Source organism: Amblyomma americanum, chromosome 4, assembly GCF_052857255.1.
Source record: "Amblyomma americanum isolate KBUSLIRL-KWMA chromosome 4, ASM5285725v1, whole genome shotgun sequence".
Classification (NCBI taxonomy): domain Eukaryota; kingdom Metazoa; phylum Arthropoda; class Arachnida; order Ixodida; family Ixodidae; genus Amblyomma; species Amblyomma americanum.
In genome coordinates this window covers 207,870,078-207,893,093 of record NC_135500.1, presented here as the reverse complement: position 1 = coordinate 207,893,093, position 23,016 = coordinate 207,870,078, and the positions used below count along the sequence as shown (strand labels likewise).

At 43.2% G+C, this 23,016-nt stretch overlaps 2 protein-coding genes across 2 annotated transcripts; one reads left to right on the top strand and one right to left on the bottom strand.

Annotated features, from left to right (window-relative positions):
* Positions 1-180: 180 nt before the first annotated feature.
* LOC144129189 (UDP-GalNAc:beta-1,3-N-acetylgalactosaminyltransferase 2-like) lies at positions 181-6,517 on the bottom strand. The gene is made up of 4 exons (XM_077663167.1): positions 5,729-6,517; positions 4,296-4,592; positions 2,388-2,645; positions 181-561 (listed from the first exon to the last, which is right to left on the bottom strand). Exons 1-4 carry the CDS (start codon positions 6,286-6,288, stop codon positions 270-272), a joined length of 1,407 nt encoding a protein of 468 aa, XP_077519293.1. The 5' UTR covers positions 6,289-6,517; the 3' UTR covers positions 181-269.
* A 123-nt stretch (positions 6,518-6,640) lies between these two features.
* ND-39 (NADH:ubiquinone oxidoreductase subunit 39) lies at positions 6,641-22,784 on the top strand. The gene is made up of 10 exons (XM_077663165.1): positions 6,641-6,700; positions 7,588-7,794; positions 9,112-9,209; positions 10,266-10,357; positions 12,529-12,691; positions 15,904-16,012; positions 18,046-18,190; positions 19,174-19,284; positions 19,955-20,024; positions 22,545-22,784. The coding sequence occupies exons 1-10, from the start codon at positions 6,661-6,663 to the stop codon at positions 22,722-22,724; spliced, it is 1,215 nt and encodes a 404-aa protein (XP_077519291.1). The 5' UTR covers positions 6,641-6,660; the 3' UTR covers positions 22,725-22,784.
* The last annotated feature ends 232 nt before the right edge of the window (positions 22,785-23,016 follow it).

Genomic DNA, 23,016 nt, shown 5'->3' with positions numbered 1-23,016 from the left:
TTCTGCCTCCTTCAATGTTCAGTGCAGTACTCGTTCTTCATTAGAAGCCACAAAAAGAATGTAAGACCACCAGGCTACAGCCTATCTGCCTTTCGTAAGGTATGACAATAAGTCCCGAAAGTTTTTTTTTTTTTTTGAGCCCTGAACTTCATTTTGGGGCAAATTTACTCCAGGAGAAAATAAAATGAGTTGCATTTTATTTATCACAGTTCTCCTTGCCTTTCGTGGCTAGGTTGTCGAAGCAGCAGCAATCAAAATAGGAGCGAACCTCAGCAAAGCTTCTTGTGCTTCTTGAATGTCGCCCACACGGCCCTCATTTCACTGGGTGAAAGCTGGGCTCTGTTGTATGGCCGGCTCACTCCATCTGGGCAGCTGTAGCTGCACGACCAGTTCCGAGGCTCGTCGATCAGCTTTGGTGAGAGTGCTGCCAACCAGATGCCCATTGATACATCTTCCCCCTGGTAGCTGTGCAAGTAGTTCTTGTTCCGAGCTAACCAGAGGGCTATGTCTCTCGACAGAGCGTACGCGGATCCACAGGCAAAGGCGGGGTACACAGGCGCTCTGTAAGGAAATGCACAGCAAGAAAGAACGCGAAATATCATGCACTAGTCTGATGCATAAACCAAACGACTTTAATGAGAGGGTAGAAGTGTGGTGTTCTAAAAATGAAAGGGAACATTAAAACTTTTTCTTTTAGATTACAGATAAACTGAAAGAAAGCATACAAAAAAAAAAAACACGCTGCTAGTGAGAGTTAGTGGCGCCTGTAAAAATGGTGCCGATATGAGGGAAGCAGAGATGTTTATTCAGCCATTGTGGCAGTGAATGTTCTCTTGCATTCGGCTGACCAGAACAGTCTAGTGTGTGGTAGGGGTGCGAGATGTGAGCTCAACTCGGCTGCACCTTGTCGGTGATAGTGTGAGGCCAGTGCTGCTGCCACAGACTGGTCCTAGATCTTCTGTGGATAGTGTGTACTGACTGCTCTACAAGTGTAGCTATGGTCTGGGTTATTCATTGGTTTGCTTTTGTGGATATCTATGCATGCATGTATACGACCTGGCTTTGAGTGTGTTCACAAATGCCACTGGTGACTACACTACAGTGATGGACATAGAATACTTTGTTGAGTGCCACATGAAATGCAGTCAATGCCAGCAGCAGGTAACTGGCTAGTGGTATATACTTTTTAGCTGCCAATTGTACCAACACTACCAGATGTATGGTTGTCAACATGCATGTGATCTCAATTCTCATTCTTGTTTTCAATTTATTATAAAAATCCAGAGAATGGAAGGCTTGTTATACAAATAACAAACCAGTCATCTTCCCAATTTATGAAAGTCCATCTAGCACTTTGGCATTTGCAGCTAAGATGGCAAGTATGCTTAGAAGTTTTCTTCACTGTTAGGACTTGAGGCATTATTTTTATATCATCCACAACCTATGCCAGAGTGGATGTTTTATGAAGTTATGCAGTCTTCATGCGTATTCGGAATAAAGTCATACTTATAGAGAACCACTGTAGGATGATGCAGCGATGTATAATGTAAAGGAGGTGCACTGTACTGATTCATGAGAACAAAAATAAAAAAGATGATAGGGACGAGGCTGGTTACATTGAGCACGAATCCGTCCCTACAGAATGTATTACCAGCTAGCAATTCTTGAAGCTGTGCAAGCGCTGAAAATGTAAAACAGAAATCAAGGGCCATGCAGCAGCCTAGAGAACACTATACATGTGCCTCATTCTACAAATTGAAGCTCATTATAAAAAAAAAATCCTTAAAAAAAAAGTCGAATGAATTTTGAGAAACTGCATTTTATGGTACTGTGCAGTAGCTGGCCTCCTTGTTCACTGTTGCCACTCTAGCCCAGATTTGCACTAAAATAACTGAAGAAAACCTTCAAAGCTAGTAAAAAGTGGTCATCTATATTTGAGCAACACCAAAAGTTGGGGGAGTTGGTTGAAGTTCATATTTGAAAAAGCGCAAACAACTGACGGGGAAAACACAGGAACACAGGCAAACACAGGAACACGACGACACAGGCGCAGCGTCTGTGTCGTCGTTTCTTCCTGTGTTTTCCCAATCAGTTGTTTGTGCCTTTTTCAAATATGAACACCTATAGTTGGATATACTTCAGAACGAAGCAGTCAATTCCCTCAAAGAAGACACAGTCTATCTATTGTCACGACGTTGCGGTCAACCGCCCTGCGCCTGATGGCATCGCACTGCACGCGACTGGCAGGTGCAAGGTGACTGACAGCAACATCATGACAATAAGTAGCCAGCACTAGTAGGACGGCCTTCCTAAAGGACTTTGGCGCTTAACTCTGGATTTGCATCCAAGTATATAGACGTGCTGAAAGAAAGTACACACATTTTTACCTGTACGAGCTTTCACCCCATTTGCCATAGCGAATGACCGGCCAATTTTCTCTGAAGGTGCTCCACCAAATGTCTTGCCGCTTGCCCTTTGGCACACTGTCCCGCAAGCCTTCCAAGTCGATAAGGGTGTCATCATCTGCCTTCACCAGGTAGTCGAACTCAATGGAGTGTTGAAGCAGGAAGTCGAAAAAATTGAGCAACTTGCGTGGCAGGTTGCGGTACACATCAACTACAGGCACCACGGCAATGTCTCGGTACCTGCGATTAAATTAGTGTGACATCAGAAATATGCCTTCTTGAGCTAGGCAACTTGCCTAGCAGTAATATTTTGATTTCATTCCAAAAAAGAGCAACAAATGCATTTTAAACTCAAGGCTCATGTTGCATTGGACTCGACTGATATCCCCTTCAGGTGAAAATTATGAATCTGCTGGGGGAAAATTTTCATAATTTCAAGTTTTTGTAAGCAACATGCCAGGACAGAAAAAACTTCCAACCTTCTTCAATGACTCATTATGCAACCTCTGTTGAGTCCTCATTAACCAAATCATGACTAAACACTATTTTCAAGGTCTCAACTAAACACTTCTTTTGACTCATTCCTGTCATAATAAGCTGTCATGTAAACAAATCAGATAATTCAAGGCACTTTAAAGCATTAATGCTTGCAAAACAAACAAACGGAAATTGACACTCACCGGAATCATACCAGAGGTGCTGTAAAGCACGTAGCCACCAATTTAAAACAGTTTCCTGCGTTAATTTCACACGTGTGATTATATCTTTTTACACAAGTTTATTCAGACTTAAGTGCATTTTATTGAGTCTACATATATGGACTCTGTGCCTGAAGGGGACATATGATACAGGAAAAAAAGAAAAAAACAATGATCTTAATATTTTTCAGTATGTTCCTTTGTTGACTGAACCCTTCTGCTAACTATTCAGAAAGTGCATAGACAAAGTGACTAGTTGGTAGAGCCACATCAGTGAAAGCACAGCAGTCTGCACTTTGCATTACTTTAATAACCATAAGCCAAACCACATGTCTGTACACTATGAGGCCAGAAACGAGAAGGCAGCACCTATATAGGTTGCTTGCTCCATCATCACGGTGGCTGTCATTGGTGAACAGGTGCACAGTGAAGAATGCCCAAGTTCAGCTAATCCGCTTATTGCCACCTGCTCCAACCTCCACTGTGGACGCTATGCATGGTCCACCTGACATCTTGGCAGCCGTGATGTCACATGCAAATCACCCACGAGGTAAGCTAATCTCATAGTGATTTTTCAAGTCATGAAAGCATAGAGGTCGACAGTGCTGATTTGGACATTTTCAGTTTCCACAGATTTAAGGAACAGGATTTTTATGCATGTTGCTGAGCTAAAAATGCATTTATTATCCAGCAAAGGCAAATGTTAGTTAATGAAACAGGTAACAATAGAAGTGCTCACAAAATGGCACAGATTAGGGTTAAATGTAAACATAGCGAATCGTGATTTTAATTTGGTGCTAGCACGACTTGTACAGCACTGCCAGCATTCAGTACAAATGCCAAGTCAAAAAATACTAAGCATAGGAAGTATAGACGTTAATTCAAAGAAAAATGAGCCAATAAAGCAAGACAGCATTGCACAGTTGAGTAGCAAGTTGAGAATGCTCAAACAACGCCACCCTGTTAGTCCAAATCACCAATGAAGCTTTGAAGGTTATTCCAACTGCATGTGGTTTTTGGGAAAAAAATGTTCACTGAAGCATTACAGTATAAGCCAAGCTCTAGGGCTGAAAAAGAAAGCAACGACTTTCCTAATTGTGCACAATTCGTTTATCATGCGCTGTGCCTCATCTTCTGGGTTTCCATGTTCTCTTGATAAACACATTCACTGCTGAAACGTTAAAGACGTTACCTTCGAACCTCAGCATCCAGTTTTCGCTGCTCTTCCTCCACAAGCTCGTCCCAGACAGCCTGGCGCATCTCTGCATCATCAACGTGGTCCAAGAGACTGGGCAGTGAGTCCGAGATGACAAAGTGGACGCCAACACCAGACACGGCGCCGGGCTTCCACACCACGCTGTTCTTGTCCTCGTGGTCCACATAGAGCCTCTCATAAGTGAGCAGGTTTGAGCCATTATTCCAGTTCAAGGGTGCTGAACACGTCTCACTCACAATTTCACCAGAGAGGCTCACTATTCCTTCAAAATACCTGCAAAAGGTAAACGTATGGTGACCACAATGAACATTCAGTGTAACAGTGATGACTTCCACCATCGTTGCCGTCACTGAGGATTGGTATGAATTATGAAATAATGTAGTGGTTAAACGTATTCTACAAGTCACAGCACTTGACAGACTGCCTTGGCATGTTTGGGTATAAACGTCACCACTGGTCCACCTAAAGGGAGTCATTACAACTGGTACCCACTGTTATCTGTGGTATATGTGTAGGATAAAACTTGAAAAAACAGCTGTAGCTAACCATGGGCTATGGTCTATGGCATCCTGTATTACTTCGCTGACCAATCGCAACAGTGAACAAAATAAGCCTTTTAATGTTTGGCTACATCAAACAAACCAGAGGCACTAAAATCCTTGAACTTATAATTTTGCCTTACGATCCATCCGCTTCTTCATTAGGTAAAAGGAAAGGTTTAATAATGGACTACTTTTCTGTTGCGGAGGAATTCTGTGTGAAGGTTCTGAACATGGGCCGAACAGACCCGACTGTGCATTTCCACAATGCTTTCTCTACAACTGGTACCATACAAATTTTAGAGGAAGTGATGCGGCAAGCTTCACTTTGTCACCAAAGCAAAGAAGTGATCACTCTGCCAGGTGGAGCACATGGGGAATTGTAAATGTGCTTGTGACATGCAGAAATTATGTACAGTCTTAGTCAAAAGTCTTCAGCTGCACGGTCTGCTTTTTTAGCTGCATAGTGGAGAACTCAGGGCAGCGTTAAATGCCAAAGTGCCTTGAAAGGCTAGGACAAGGTTTCTTCTCCTCTTACGTTAGTTTCTAGCTGGACGGGTGCCCAGAACGCTCCACTACAAGGCTGAAAAGCAAACCCTGCGGCCCGACACTTCAGACGGCGGGTGTACACGTAGGAATGAGGGGCACATAGCAGTATTCACACAAAGGCAGGGAGGCGCTGGCTATCAGTTATCTACAGTACAAGCCTGAGATAAACAAAGCATTCGGAACAGAGAACGAACGCTGGCAGTGAGCGAGATCAAAAGATCAAAGTAGCCAGTATTTTGCAATCGATCGCTCGGTTTTTACACACTACTTACTATTAACCTTTATTCTATGCCAGAAAAGAAACAGGTCGTTCGACAGTACCTATTCAAGATAACCCGGTCAATGTTGCGGTAGTAGTAGCCACCGTCTTCATTGCCCGTCTCGCTGCTGATGACAGCCTTGCGGAGGATCTCCCGTGTATGTGCGTCAATCAAGGAGACGGTGACACCGGTGCTGCCGCTCAGAATGTCCTTGAGCACTCCCAGCCGCGACACGGAGATCGGGTGATGCACCTCAAAACTGAAGCCCGTGTACAACGAGCGCTTGCGCGGAAAGCAGTTGCGCGACTTCGCCGTGGTCGCATAGAACTCCAGGTTCTCGTTGATCTCAGTTATGTTAGGCTCCCAGCGCTCGCAGACGTAAGGGTCGACGCGATCCTCGGGAGGCACCCGACAAGCGTCGCGGCCGACGATGAAGAAGGACTTGACGCGTGACGCGCCGCTCAGCCATGTCTCGCGTGCAGCCGCGCGGCGATCGAAGTTCTCCCGAGCCGAGAGAACGCCGACGAGAAGTATGGTGCGCCGAGTGTAGTAGTAATATAGCAGCGCCTGAACGAGTATGGCGAAACAAACCCAGCCGACGGTGCGCGGATTCATGGGCATCGGCTGACTGCGGCATACCTTCAAGACAAAGTCACGCAAGCGCGGGTTGCCCCGCCGAGCTACACCGTGCACAACACCTGAATAATCATGCTTTGCATGATTTAGGCTCTGGCGCCTATATTCACGCACTGCTCATCATCCGAACTCCCCGTTCGGGGCGAGCCGGCCAGCTGATCGTCAAATCCATTTACGAGGTGACCGCCATTGCAAGTAACTGGACCGCATCAATAGAAGCGATATAATATAAATTAACAAAGGTAAAATTACTTTACATAAAATAGCATGCCATATTTATTTATTTTAATAAAATACTTTACTTTTCAAAGTTGTCTAATAACAATTACTTAAATATTAGGTCCGCAACATAAAGACATGGCGGCCCTGAGGATCTGTCTGCTAACAAGATTCCCAAGTAATATTTTCGGCAGACACTCCGTTACTTTGTTCTCGATCACAGCCGAGTTCGTTTGTTTAGTGGGCCGTCGACCTTTTTTGCAAGCGTGGGCTTAAAAAAATGTTTTTGGTTTACAGATGTTTAAATGTGGTGTCCGTCTTAGTGCCAGCACTTTGCTTCAGTATTGGAAACACCACTTTGAAGGAGTGTCGACTTGCAAACCTGCAATCTTAGTACCCACTGTGTTGCTGAAAACTTTGTGCTTAGTTACAAAGGTTGTTTAGTTCGACTGTACACTTCTTGTTGCCTTTACTGAGCAGCATCTACTTGTTCGCTCTGTGGAAATACCGGCCTGGGTCGACCTTTTAGAGGACATCGTAGTATGTTTGCAAACTTTCGCTGTGACAGCTTGAATTGTTCTCTATATTTACCAAGGTTACTCGTCTGGACAAAGAGGCTCAGGCAATTAATTGGGTAGCATGCTTGAGCAATAGTGGCGACATGGTCTCCGAGTGCATCATAGAAGCGTTGCGTTTAAACGCGGACTCGGGTTATCAGGTCCTTCTCTTTGAATGTGTCCCAGTGCTTTCGTATGCTCGACAATACTGCTGGGCACTTGAATGGATGAGGCATTCTGTATGGGCAGCCTTGACTGCACATCTCGTGTACCGCACTACGTTTTGACACGCTTTTACAGTTGTTCTTTTTCTTTAATTTTTTCCGTGCCCACTTTTGACGTTAACTCTTCATTTTTACACACGTGCAAATCAGAAAAGTAACTTTCATCGCTTAAGCAGTTATGTCCTTGCATGGTACTCCACGTCTTATTGCCTGGTTTCTCTGATTGAGCAAAGAACGGATAAAGAAATAAGTGTTAAACTAACTCACTACACAACTGCTCGCAGAGTCAGGGCAGGGTGCGATCGCTGGCACCCTGTCCGTGAACCAGCGGCAATGCTCAAGCCAGCCATCCGGCACACCAGTGGGTGGCACTGGCATGAACTTGGCATCTCTGAAAAGGGGCACGGGGGGCAGGAGCTCCTTCAGTGGTGTCGTGTGCACTGTCTTCGGAGCAGGTGGATGCCTTGGTCGGTTTTTGGTCAACAAGCTAGGTGAGCCACCTGCCCTTTGTTTTACTTGCGTGGATTTTGAGCACCTGGTAACCATGCAGTGTCCACAGCTCACATGCAGATTTTGACAAGAAATTAAAAGAGGAATAAAGCCAATTTTATTGTGCAACTTATATATCTGCTATTTTTAATAGGTACAGCTGTTGGTCAGTCAAGTGCAAAACTAGATGCATTATATATCCCGACTATGGCACAGGTACAGCACTCATGCATATATCTGCTATTTTTAAAGCTGTTGGTCAGTCAAGTACAAAACTGGATGCATTATATATCCCGACTATGGCACAGCTACAGCACTCATGCATATATCTGCTATTTTTAATAGGTATAGCTGTTCGTCAGTGAAGTACAAAACTAGACGCATTATATATCCCGACTAATGCACAGGTACAGCACTTGAGTAAAGACATACCAAGCATGTCGAACATCACACGGCTAGTTTTTTGTGCTGCACTATATATGTGGCGCTAAGGCGTCTGCTTCAAGGTTCTTTTGTGTGCTCCCAGATGGCGCTTAGCTGCCAACTGCAAAATGTTTAGTGCTTACATCGTTTCCAACTGCGACACGGATTGACATTTTTTGACTTAGATAAAACTTGCCCTCTCTTACCACAGGTGACTTAAAGGTGTCAAACTTTCAAGCGTGTGGTTTTCACTTGATAAATTTATTGCTTTTCATGTCTCTGTGCCTTACATGTGCTACAACATGAGAGATAATGCGATTTTTTTTTAAAATTTAAAATAGTTGCAGCGTCTATTGCTGCGGACAGCTTTCTGTAACACTGCAGTCAAGGCTGGGGGGCTCAAGTGCAAGTGTCATTCCGGGGCAGAATATAGTCCTGAAGACGACAGGGATGAGGCCAGTAGGTTCACACAAAAGGTTCTGCTCCTTGAATCACCCCTTGCAAATATGGGATTAGGAGGCTGGAGAGAAAGCAGCAGTCAAGCCATTATGTAAAGACGCTCTTCTATCTTCAGTCACTGGAGGAAAGGAAAAAAGAAAATGCTTGTTTACAGGCCATAGTACTTTGCACAGCAGCATGTGGAAGAGGTCTGTCGCCTTCCCTTGCCCGCCTAGCCTTGGCGGCAGTGCCACAAAATTTTTTCCATGACTACAGTTGATTTTCTGTCTGGTGTGACCATCTGCCTTATGCTGTTATTTCAAAAAGACACTATGTCACCCTTTCATTTTTGTATAGGCAAGATGCTCTCTGTAACACAGTGTGCACAGTAACTAGGAATGGGTTAGAATATTGCTTGTAAATCGCATGCCTGTGCATGGCACGCTTTTCTTCTGCAGGGAAGATCGGCACCCAGCTCATCTTGCCATCGAGGACAGATTTTTATTACATGCAAAGGCTGAAGCTTTGCGGTGATCTGGGCCAGGTCTTGCTTGTGGTGAGTTCCTGCCTCCATTTTGGTTGCTTTCTTAGCAGGATAAATGCATTGCTCTGCAGTGCCAGTACAAGTTCACTATTGCTACCGAAAAAAAAAAAAGATGTTTTACACTTTGAATAAGTTGTTAGGAGACACATTTATCCCTGTTACTTCTTTGTCATTGTGGAGTTTGAAAAGTGTGGAAATTTTTTGTGTCTGTATCACCTATTTTGATATCTGAAATTTGCGAGTCTGTAGACATGACATTTTTTGACATTAGACTTGTGTCAGCAAGCTAGCTATTGAAATCTAAGGTTCGACGAAATCTCGTCTGGTCGGGTGAATACATTGGCGAAAATAACGAAGCGCCAACCAAAAGGTGTTGTCAAGATGGAAGGACGTTTCGACTTCCACATGGAAGTCTTTTTCACTGATGGAAAAATTTTTGCAAAAAATTTTGACAACACCTTTTGGTCGGCGCTTCGTTATTTTCGCCAAGCTAGCTATTGCTCACTGCAGCATTAATTTTTCTTGAGCTGCTTAATTCCAGACATTTAGTATGATGCTTCTAACTCTTTAAACGTGATAACGTTCCTGCTAGCACATTTGTGCCAAAGTTTGTACCCTGTTTTATTTATTTATTTAAAGGCCCTAAAGTCCAATCAGTGGATTACATGGACAGTGGTGGGGAAGAGTAACATGAAAGCAGTAAAATACATCAAAATGACCAATGAGCAGTAGCTATGGATCACAAAAAATAGACACAGTTATCAGCTTCCAAATGATCAGTAACAGAAATTGGGCTACATATTGCAGATTGGGAATGAAAGTTGGAGTGTGGTTGTAAATATGTCAGATAATGTTTGAGAGTGAATGATGGGTGTGAAAAATTGAAGAAGTGCATCAAAATGTCATGTGCACATAACACAGTGCAAAAGCCATAGATATTTTCGCATACCACCTAAAAGGCACTGTCAGACAAATGCATGGTTAATGTAGATCGAATATAAGTTGCTGCATTTTATTCTTACTGGGATTTTAGTGGAGGTGGTCATTCTTTCTTTCTGTGCTTTTTAGCCATTCGACCTCAAAGATGAATTGAGCATTGCCAAGGCCATGAAGTACTCCAATGTGGTCATCAACTTGATTGGGAAAGACACAGAAACAAGGTGCGTGTGGGCATGTTTACAGCTTTCAATAGGCCGTGCTAATGAAATTGCTGTGCGGTAGTGTGAAACAACTGGCAACAAATTTTGATGCACTAACATGTCAGTAACAAACTGTGCCACAGTTAATCGGAAATTCACTTGCTGAAGTTTTATTTCTGTCCCACAAGATGGAAAAATCAGTTATTTCATTTGTTGCCACATCAGCCACGCAGTACAAAGAACATCATGCATGAGTCAGGCTTGAATTTTCTTCTCCTTAAAGGCCAACTCTAGAGGTTTTTGAACACTTTGAGTTGATAATCACATCACATTCCTTAGAGTCCCCTTGCTCCAGTACAAAAAAATGTTTTCCAAAATACCATGTACAAGTATTTAAAAATAGCGAGAAAACAGAAAACCGAAACCAAATCTGGGTTTCGACCAGGCGATGGCATCATGACCGACCATCCTATGACGTCACGGGCACTGTCAACAAAACCTATAGTGTGTGCGTTGATTGGCCAGACCAGTGGCTAAGTGAGAGCTTGGGCCTGAAATGACCTAAAGCCAGCTAAAAATTTTGTCCTTCAGCAAACACAGAGCGAATATCGATGGCTGTGTGTCCAGTGACATCACACATGCAAGGTTGCCTGTAAAAATCTCCCAGATTGAGGCCACAGAATGGGAAAGTTTAAAATTTGTTTTGGCAGCAATAAAACACCAGCCCACTGTGAAATTTGGCACAAAGGACCAGAAAACTGTGAAGAACATACCATGAAAGTTTCAGTAAAGTCGGAGGAGGTAAAGAAAATGCCGGAGTTGGTTTTAAGGTTCATACGTTGGTGGTCATTGCACCAATGAAAAATGACCAGTGTTTTAAAGTCTTTTGCTGTCTTGGAGCTCAGTTTTCCAGCCATGTTATTAATGGCACGAGGAAGGTGTTGTGATCGTTTGCATCCAGCTTTCTATAGTGGTGCCTCCTACTAGTACCATCATTAGCAGTTCTCCAGGAAGCACTGAATAAAACCACATTAATTTCAGATGTTTCCCTCAAATCATGAAGTGAATATATGGTGCATAATCGGTGTACTGTATCGGTGTGACATGCAGTTATAGGTTTGAAGAAAATCCTTGGTAATGCAAAGGATATCGATTGACTGACCTTGAGAACTGGTGCACAACTTGCCGTTGTGCCACCTCACTGCCATTGGTTCAGGCATTTATTTTTGATATTCTTCAAAATCAATGGGCTTTCGTTATGTACGTACTGCACTTGAAATATGCCCATGAAAGTAGCTTTGGTCAGCGCTATTGTCTTGCAATAGGGAAAGATATGAACCACAGTGTGGATACCCATGAGCTTGATTGGCTAGATCATAAAGATAATAACTGTCAACTCCAATGCAAGAACTCTGGACAACACCCCAAGCTCTGCGCTGTGTTTCTGCACCAAACGCCGTATCAGTGCTGTTGCCTTCGCAAGGGTACTGCTAGCGAGATTGTCGGCTGCTGTGTCAGCTGTGCCGTGCACGAGGATAGCAGTTAGTATACTCGCATGCCAAGGTAGGACTGTGAGTGTGAGGCATGCTGTAGTGTATGGAGGGCTTTGCAGAAGGACGGAAGAAGTTTTTGAATACTTGTGATGCCAGCCGTGCTGTCTTCTTGGTAGATACTTTTAGAAACTCAAAAATTTTAAGCAAAATATGGCGAGAATGGTATAGTACGTTAACAAGTGGGTATGCGGGACGACACTGTTTCAATTGGCCATTACAGTAGGTGCAATGGCCAGAGGGCTGGGGATTCGTCATAAACACATTGGAACGATTACTGAGCTTTAAGCGGGTGCATTTTAATGAAGTTTGTTCACACTAGTCGCAGTAACATCAAGAAAATTCATGGCGATTGCATTCATTTCTCAGAAAGTCTGCATATTCATTGCTTTTAATCTTTAGGCTTTTCTTGTTCATGGCACAAATGGTAACAGCTCGTAAGTGCATGAAAGGAGCTTTTTCTCTGGCAACCAGTTTTACTCTAAAGTGCAAAAATAAAACACATTTTGGTGTAGTTTATTTTGTGCTTCAAACTAGACTTCGAGCTGCAAACCTTTTTTTTTTTTTTGCAGTGAAAATGTGTGTGTGCACTAAGTATATTAGTTGTTTTTACACCTAATGATTAAATTATTTTTCGTGCAGCAACTACCCATTCAGTGAAGTCCACGTCAAAGGTGCGGAGAGGATCGCCAGAATTGCGAGAGAGAGTGGCGTTCAAAAGTTGATTCACTTTTCGGCATTGAATGCCACGGAAAACCCCAAGCCCATCATCAAGTTTGGAGGGTCGAAGTTTTATGCCAGCAAGGTAAAGAGCAGCGCTGATTACTAGTCAAAACTTTTTGTCATCTTTTGCTCGTTACATGTGTGCTTAGGGCCCTTTGTTTGTGGACAAAGCTCAGTTTGACCCGGTTTTAATGTGCAGAGGAAATTTCAGAAAAGCCAACTGAAACTCGAATTCTACCTGAAGATGCACCTTCAAGAAAATGAAGTTTGCCAGTACAAAAAGCTGAAGGCACTGCATGGAAACTAGTGGGTATCGTGAACCTATTCTAAAGTGGTATTTCCAGTCAGTTGTTGCTGATTTCAATTCTCTTCCAACTTTTTTTATCTAAGGCATCACTTGATGTTTCTACAGATTATGTGAAGGAGGCGAGCAGATTTAGCACAGACGTGTAAATGGTGCATATGTGAATTGTAATGTGCGCTATGATATAGTTGCCTATAGTAAGCAAGATCTGAGTTTCAGGTGTGTGCAGATAGTATTAAAGATTTTGAATACAAATAGAATACAAATGTATAGAAGAATTGACTCCGAATACGGAATAAAATATCAAATATGTGTTCAGTATGAAAAAAAGAAATCAGAAAAAGAGAAATAGGCAAATTTTGTTGTTCATTTAATTTATTTATTTTTCTTCAAAATAGTATGTGTTATTTGCAACTGAAATAAGCAGAATTAGTGTGGCTCAGTACCATAAAAAAAAAAGCATCACAGGCACAGAAATGTATGCTGCTTGATTAGGCAGCATAACAGTATGCAAACTGTAATGTGGTCCTGCAAAATGAGTAACAAGATGAAATAGAGAACTGAATACAGGACTGGCAACTAAAAATAACTTGGTGAGTGAGAGGGACTGAAAGAAATGCCTGAAAATAAAGTGAAGCCTTGAGAGGAGGCTCCACCGCGCAAGAAGTGAAAAGCCCGTGGTGAGAGCAGTGCATACGTAAGCGAGGGGAGTGCACATTGGTGTCAGAATGGCGGGGCTGCCTGTAAAAATAAAAAGAGATTACCAAGGACACACCAGTTGGCATCCGAAAATGTTGCACAGCTGGGTTAGGATGTCTGACAAATGTGCGGCCGATAGCCGGCATTGCTACACACCAGCGGCGAAGCTCAGAAACTGAAATACGCGGCCGTGCTGTTTTTTGGCCTAGCGTTAGGAGCCCTCCCATTATCGTCACACCTGCTGTTACGCGCATGTCAGAAGTGCACTGGCTACAATGCACCATGCAGTAGGCAGTACTTTTAGCGATCGCTTCTCTGCCGACGTCACCTCAACTCGGCCCCGTTCAGGAGCCCCATGCCTAATTTTGCAAGTGGGCTTCTCTGCATATCATCGTTGACCAACTTTCTGTGGCACAGAGGCTGGAAAGGAAAGGAGACAGGTCCTTGTCCTGTGCCATGGGGATGGGGGCAGCCCCAGCAGCAATCCCCCTAGCCCGAACAAAGAACAACCTCACTCCCCACGGCATGGGGGCAAAGGCCCGTCTCCTACCCTTTCCTGCCTAGCATCTGCTGCAGTGCCACAGAAAGTCATCCACAAGTATAGAAGAGTTTTAAAGGCGACAAAACGAGTGTCATGGCCATGGGCGTCAGGTACATAACACGTTATGGAAGGATCGTAAGAAAAACCGCACGCTTTCGCGTTGTGATTGTTGGAAGTGGGTGATGGGCTATGCTGTTCTCACATGATACGTGGGAAAGCGCACTTGTGGAATTTCGCATGAGGTCAGCGTCTGCATGTGACCAGTCCACGCGATACAGGGAAGAAAGTGAAGACTACATCTTTGTACTATTTTCTTGGCACATTAAACTTGTGCCTAGATATGGTGGTTTTGCCGTGGTACGATTTATGAAAGTTGGAGCGACGTTCGATTGCTGTTGAATATTAGAAAATTTTCGAATATTTGGAAATTGTCGAATATCTATTTTTCGAATCGAATCTGAACCAAGTAATGAACATATTCGATTCGCATTATAAATTTCAAATATTTTCACACACCCTACTGATTTCACACCCCCTACCGTTATATACTGTGCATGAAAATGGTTAAAAAAAGAAAGAGTAATTTACATCTTGCAGAAAAGCGGGTGCTAAAATTTACTTTTGCTGCCTAAAATAAATATAAAAAAGTCCCGAGTTTTGGAATGATCGCTAGAAAAACCTGATTTGTACCTGACCTTGGACTCAAAAAATGATACCTAATTTGTACCTGACCTTGGACTCAAAAAATGATGCCTGATTTTTACCCCTCATAATATAGAAAAAATAATTAAGAGGGCAGCCATGAAACCTGATTCGAGAAAGCTGTGATAGCAGTTGGATTTACCCTCGATGGTTATTTTGGGTGGCGGTTCTGGAAGTCCCACTGCGTCTTTGAATTCAGTTTTGCCATCACTTTTTCGTTCCGCTGGTGCGTGGGTTTTTAGTGGGCGTAGCTCTCGTGGAGGGTGGAGGCTCCACTCGTTGAGGTTCCACACAGACAATGCTGGCATTTTTGCCAGGTGTCACTGGTACTGCTATCGCGCAGTCAAATAAAACCTGAAAATGAAGTGTTCTGTGTGTGCATGCTTGCTTGCGACCTCAGAAAAAGTGACGGTGAAATCATATTCAAAGATGACCAAGATGCGGTTGGAAGGCAATCGATGTAAAATGATATGTAGAACCAGTGCTGCTAATGCAGATTTGTCACATCACATTATATGATTGCTGAGGCATTTTTTTGTTCACCTGCAATGTTCTGTCACCAGACAGGGCATTAAACTGCATTTAAATGTTGGTATCCATCCGTGGAGCTGAAACCTGGAGTTCAATAAAAAGGCTAAAATTGGGGTTAAAGATCAGCACAGCAAGCAATAGAAAGGAGAACGAAGGCCATGAAATTAAGCGACTGAAAGAAAGCAGTGTGAATCAGAGATGAAATGTAAGTTGAGGCTATTTTAATTGAAATTTAGAAGAACAAATGAGCTATGCAGGGCACATTATATCCAGAATTGGTAACTTGTGGCTTGTTAGAGAAACGGTAAATGCCAAAGGAAGAATTACATAGTGAGGGGTGGCAGAGAGTTGGATGGAATGGCAGAGCTATAAAATTTGTTAGGCTGCGAACAAGCACATGATAAGGCTGGTTGGAGGTTTTTTGGAGAGGCCTCTGCCCTGCCGTTAACTCAACTTGCCCTTGCCTGACGATGATGATGACCTGGGATGTTTCCTTTTTTTTTTTTTTTTTGCACAGTGGCTGGGAGAGCAGGTGGTCAAGGAGGCTTTTCCTGGAGCCATAATTTTCCGCCCTGCTGACATGTACTCCCACGAGGATCACTTCCTGCGTTACTATGTGTCCAAGCGTGAGTGTCGTATTTTCTAAATGGTGCTTGCATCTTCTGTGCCCATTTATTGTTGATAAGCCTGCCATATCCACTGCAGATGTGGTGAAAACCCTCTAGTATGCGTAGAGGCATAAATGTTGAACGCACAAGTTCATGTTGCTGTGCACAGAGGACACCACAAATCTGTGGTGTGATGAGCAGTGTCTTTGCTTCTCATTTCTCCTTCTTGTTACGCCAACACTGCTGATGCCACAGAACGAAGAAATGTTCCCTTAGCAGCTCCAGGAAATATTCCCTTAGCAGCTGTCGCTGTAAGGAAAGGTTTATAAAGGAAATGTAGGATTTCCAAAAGTTTATTCCTGACAGGCAATTCAGTGCAGCATACTGTTGTACATGAGCTGGTTTGCCTTTAGCAGAAAATTGTCTTGAAGATGGGAAGGTAATGGAAGCTTAATATGATAGGAAATGTAGGATGTATGTACAGAAGTGATGGGCCTTGACAGCGGGAGACAGTTGTGACGGGCAGGAAGCCCCACTCAGGGTAGACGTGCTACTTCGATGTAGTATTTTGTATTCCATGAATGCGATTAAATGTGCCCTGTTTTCATTGCACTACTGGTTGACCCTCATCTTCTTGGGAACTCTTCATTAAATTGTCTTGTCATAATTCCTTTCTAAAGGAACTCTGGGTACAACTCCATCCAATCTTTATTTAGTAAAAACCAACTGTGTGGTGCTTTGTGGTTATATTGATGTTTGTTTGGCAGTGGGAGATGCATTTATTTCTGGGAAAATTAGATTTAAGATTAAAACACTTTTTTCCAGCTACTCAATTCAAGCTTGTCACATCAAGGACAATGGGAACTCCATGATCACTATTTGAAAGTGGATGGTGACATAGCCTCAGATATTCTCGCAAAAAATGATGTCTTAACATCACCTTTACTTGTGAAAATGACTGGTGGTTATAGAAATTCGCTTTTTAATGAAACTAGCGTCCTTGTCATTATCATGCAGTAATTATCGACATGAGCCAATTTAACATAGTCTTCAGTGTCCCTTTAAGGCAGGCAAGGAACACTACCAGCGCGTCCATACCTTTTGATACAGTCTCGTTAAATTGAGTTGGGATGCTGCAAATAAAATGGCCAATTTGGTCAAAATAATTTTTTATGGTCCTCGGGCCTTCGTCTGTCTTGTGACAAAATTTTAGTAGAATGTGCAGTAGAAATTTAGAAAATAGTTTTTTATTTGTGGTCATAAAGAATTGTGAACGAATCGCGCTTGTTATGGCACTGGCGCATCATGAATTCTGTGGCTGTTCATCGACGGACCATTGCCACCTTAGTGTCACCATGAAAACAAGAGATCAGAGCGTCCGATGGTTGCGATGCTGCATTTCTCTGGCCAAAAGCGAAAGCACACAAGGCAATAACAAGGGAAATGAAAGAATAAACTTTTAAGATTGATTTTCTTTCTTTCCTGTTTTTTGCCATCACTGATCCTTTCAGTATTTCGTAACAAATAGCAGTACAGTAATTGTCTTTTTTTTGTGAAGGAATCCCGAGACATTGAGAAGTGCAGTAAAACTCATAATTTTTCTGTATATACATGCAATAGTTTTAGAAAGTTATTTTTCTATGAAATGTTTTCATGTAGATATGCTTGCTGGAGTTAAGCTTTTATTTTCATGAGTGCCAAGAACCTAAAAATCTAGAATCTATTGCACAGCACAGGGCTTTGTGAACATGCCGACTTAAAAGATTTGTGCACTTTCTTCCTAATTATGTAACACCCTGTGGATGACTTTACAAGGGTGTAATTGTAATTACTCAGAAACTGCAGAAAAATGCAGTTCTGAGGTCTGCGTATGAAGTTTCATCTTTGTGCAAAAGCTGCATTGCATTTCATGCATACGAATAACAAAAATACTTTTAATCGCCGCATCCCCTCTTAAAGGAGTCAAATCGACCACGGCTGTAATAACTAAGCGGGGTAAGCTTTACTGGAGGCAAGCACTGCATGGTTGGCGTTTTCTTCCATACCTGCAGTTCGCAGGAACTTCTTGTTCATGCCAGTGTGGAAGAAAGGTAACGGCATTGTCAAGCAGCCTGTCTACACGGAGGATGTTGCTGAGGGTGTTGTGAATGCCATCTTTGAGGAGGGCAACGAAGGTGAAATCTACCAAGCCATTGGGTGAGTACGGCGGGTTGGTTCATTACCACCCTATACAAACACTGCCTTGCTGATAGTTTTGCTTGTGTAGCGATGAGCATTAAACTGTCTTACATGCTGCTGTCATCATCATCATCATCAGCGTGACTAAGGCCACTGCACGGCAAAGGCCTCCTCCATGTCTCTCCAATTAACCCTGTCCTTTGCCAGCTGCGGCCACAGTATCCCCACAAACTGCCTTGTGCTGCGCATCGTCTACCTCAACTGAGTTATGTTGTAATGAGAATGTAATTACATTTGTAACTGCACTGATTGCTTATTGCAATAATTATGTATTCGTGTATTTTGTAGGCCAGGAAGAAGTTATGGTGTGTTTGTGAGGGGGCAGAAAGAGGCTGTGGCACGTTTGTGAGACAGCTTTCCAAGACACATCTGCCACTCGTTGGTGGCGATGCCTTGACTTACGAAGTGTGCTCGAGGAAGCAGGGGGGATGTCAACATTTATATGCTCAAACACTGTTCATCCTCACTGCAACTAAAACACAAAGTAAGCCAAGTACTAGTCACAAAACATCAATGAGGACCTCCTTGTCAGGAAAGTGCTAAGAGGATTGCAGCTTACCAGAAGATCATAAGCTCGAAGTGTTGTCTGGTGGTACAGTCAGCTTTTTCCTTAAGGGGGGGAAGCTGCTCTTTGAAAAAGAAAAGTTATTAATGAATCCACCACGAGGAAATTTTCAAGGAACATGCGTTCCTGCATGCTGGTTCCAAACATGCCATTTAATTTCATGCAGATCTAGTGCTCGTGCACTTATGTAATATGTTATGTAAGATTTTGGAGCGGAAGATTTGTAAAAAATCTTGCTGCAGGGAACTTGCTGAAATGAATGCCATTGCTTTGCCTTGACTTTATGTGATGCAAATCCACCTTTCTTGTTTGGAGCATTCTTGTTTACTACACGCATGTTTGGGAGTAGTGAGAAATGGCCTTGATTCCTTTGCAGACCTCGTCGTTATGAACTGGGGGAGCTGATCGACTACATGTTCAGAGTCATGCGACGAGAGAAAGAAACTGGATACGTTCGTTACGACATGCGCTTGGATCCATTTTTCTTGTAAGTAGCAGCTCAGAGTGTAGTGAGTGAGTGTTTATTGTACTTAATGTTGTAGCAAACTGCCCCACAATGCAGGTAAGAGTACGTTTTGCACCTAGCCAGTGATGGCTGTCTTGTGCAATCACTGACCCAACAGTTCCCCCCGGGATTTGTTGGTGTAAAGTATTTCTGCTCAGCGATATACGGCACTGCAGGAATTTTGCAGCAGAAGTTGACTCTTTGCCTAATTTCTTTTTAAAAATTAATTTGTAATTGCAAAAAGTCATTGGCAAAGTGACCGTTGCCATTTGATTTCAGAGATTACTTTTCATTTAAGGGCTATCAATATGAGCTATTTGCTGCATGGTCGAAGAGAGCAGAAAGCAGCATATAAGATCTAACCCAACTAGCCCAACGTCTGGAGTTGGGCTGGCTGGTGAATGGTAAACACGACGGAAAAGAGCACATGGGTCTTCTTCTTGTCCTTTGTTTACGCACTGTTTTTCATCATGTTTACATGTGTACATTTTAGCAATTCTCACTGTTCCTTTCTTTACCGTTTTCCTAACTTGCATCACTACTTTTCCTGTTTTCTAAAGTTTAGCAGCTATATTTGTGACCAGTGTAGCCTCTTTTTTAATGTTTTCTGTAGTGTGCTCTGTTTTACTGTGCTCCTTATGCTACTTTCCAGGATGCGTGTGCAGTTTATCCAGACGTTTGGGTGGAAGTATCCACTACTGTCATGGGAAAGGTTGGAAAGGGTATGAAATGCATGTCACCACATGTGTCTGTCATTCGTTTTTCAAGTTTTTGTCTGTAGGTATAGTGTAGACCAACAGTAACGAAACATTGGTGTGCTGCGCTTTGCATGAAACTTAATTTCATGGCGTATGTCTGTAAGAAGTGCAAGCGCACAAGACAGGTGGCGCTTACAGTGTGCTTTGCAAATCACTGTTTTTGATCGTAAGAATTGCATCATGCTCCTGAGCATAGTGGAGGGCACACGAGGGAAGCTGGGATAAAAGCATAATTTCCTGTGCTACAATGGTGAACTACAGTTACAAAGTAGTATTTAAAACCACGTGATCGGCCGCTGCAGTGGCTGAGTGGTTATGGCGCTCGGCTGCTGGCCCGAAAGACGCGGGTTCGATCCCGGCCGCGGTGGTCGAATTTCGATGGAGGCGAAATTCTAGAGGCCCGTGTGCTGTGCGATGTCAGTGCATGTTAAAGAACCCCAGGTGGTCGAAATTCCCGGAGCCCTCCACTACGGCGTCTCTGATAGCCTGAGTCGCTTTGGGATGTTAAACCCCCATAAAACCAAACCAAAACCACGTGATCAGTATGATCAGCATCCGCTGTATACAGTGCAGAAGGTGTGAGGCTGCAATAACAGTGATTGGAATGCAGAGCAGTAACACAACATGCAAAGTGTAGAGGCTGTGCTGTGTCCCTCTTGAGATGGTGGTCAGAAAAACCTGCATCTATGCTGCCAAGGTTGTGAAGTGTATCAAGAATAGGTAGAAAAGTTCTCTGCATCCTTTCAGCACTGTTGTATGGAGTGAAATGTTTCTATGTTGTCCTCAAGGAATGCAGATTTTTATTTGCTTTTTTTTTTGCCCTTGAGGCAGAGCATTTCAGAACACAGTGGGGGGAATAAACAAGTTTCTGAAAATTGTACAGCAGAAGCAGTATATTTTCAAAACAAATAAAGCAGTTCAAATAATTATGCCACATTACACAGTCTTAACATTTGTCAGTGGTTGTTCGAGCAGTCTGATAGTTTTGTGTTGGCTGCCATGGCCCACTGGGGAGCTATTCAAGCTGCTCAGTGACAGGTTACGTATTTCTGCATGCAAGTACAGTAGAATCTCGTTACAACGAACTTCACGGGACCGCCGAATTTAATTCGTTATTTTGAAATATCGTAGTACTGAAAAACCTTTATTTTCATGTCAGTAATGCACCACAAGAACTAAAATTACGTACATACCTTTGCAGCAGATTTATGTATTGGTAAGTAAATAATAAACGATAACGCTGGGCACAGTTTAACTACAATTTATTGCTTGAAGAAGTCTGTTATCTTCTTCTGGCGAGTAGACAAGCGCTGCAGGACGAACGCCTCCACATCCTCGACCTTCCTGTGCACGTCATCGGGGACATGTTTTCAGCGCCCGAGGAATGATTGGGTCTTTTCTAGAAAGACTAGGACATCCGAGCCGGAAACAATCTCTTCCTCTTCGTGCGCTGATCCAGTGTCGGCATCGTCTTCGTCGCTACTACATTCTTCTTGCTCATGCACTTGATGCACGATGTCTTCGGTGGTGAGCTCCGCGGATGTAGCCGCCACGCTGTCGCTGTCCACATAATTCGAAAGTCGCTGTCCACGGTAGTTGCCCAGCCGCAGACGTTTTCTTGAGGGAGCGACTCTCGATGTAGTTTTATGATCTTGTCCCGATCTTTGAGCGTCGTTGTATTTGTTGACTGTGTGATGTCAAGCTCCCTGCACAAGTCCACTTGCTTTTTTCCAACATTCAGCTGCAACAGAATGTCCGCTTTTTCTTTAAGCGAAAACTGGCGTCGCTTCTTTTTAACGCGGGGGGCCAGGAGAACTCATTGTCAGCAAAGCTAATGCACAACAAAATCACAGCGCCCATAACTTTGCAGATCCTACCGTTCGCTGTCGACGTGGTGACACTGCACTGAATAGGCTTAAGACTACGGCGCAGTATGCGACCACACGCTGGATGGATGATAATGGCCTTACCCTTTGTATCGGGCGGCAGCTTGCGCCGCCTAGCCTATATTCATTCAACGCGACACTGGCGTTGATCCCGATGCCGCTGGGGCTGTATCCGTTGCAACGGGTTCCCCAGTGCATAGCTGCTGCTTCGGATGATGATGATAGGCGTCAGCTTCAGGGATTTGGTACGAAACTTTGACGGAACTTCGCAATAACGAAGCGTCCTGCGATGATTGCAAGATTAAATTACATACGTTATTCTGAAATATTCGGTAATTTGAAATTCGTAGTAGTGAAAGTTTTTTACATTTAAAATATAGGCATTTTGGCGGGGATTTTAAAAAAATTCGCAAATCTGAAAATTTCGTTAATCTGAGGTTCGTAGTAACGAGGTTTTACTGTATTCATGAAAGCATATAAGACTGCATCTCAGGCCATTTACTGTGCATGTATGTTTGTAGCAGGCTATGCAAAATCTCTTGCCATAGCATTTGTACTGACCCATACTTACTGACCTCCTGTTCTTTTGTCCTACCAGGAGCACACAAGTGATGTTGCGTACTACGAGTACCCAACGCTGCGAGACCTCAACGTCAACCTTACCTATGTTGAAGACAGGTTCCCATTTGAACTGAAGTACTTCCGCGAAGCTGCTTACTTTGACCCCGACATTGCACAGTTTGAGAAGGTCAGGCCTCCACCAATCCTTGCCGACTGAGTTTAGCATGGCTGGCTGCGTCAACTCTGTTGTAGAATTAAAACACTCTAATAAATTGTACTGGTTCAGAAAATTCCTTTGCCATGCATATCGCTAGTGTTTTGGCAAAAATGCTGTTTTGTGAATGACTTTTGTGAATTCGGAAAAACTGGTTCATAGTTGTGATCAAAATGACAGTGTGATACTGGCTGTTGAGTCGCTAAGTGGGACAGATTTACATCGAGGCGGCATTAGTTACTTAATGCGTTTCGACTAACAGAAGTTTAAGAATAATGCTTGTTGCGCTGAACTA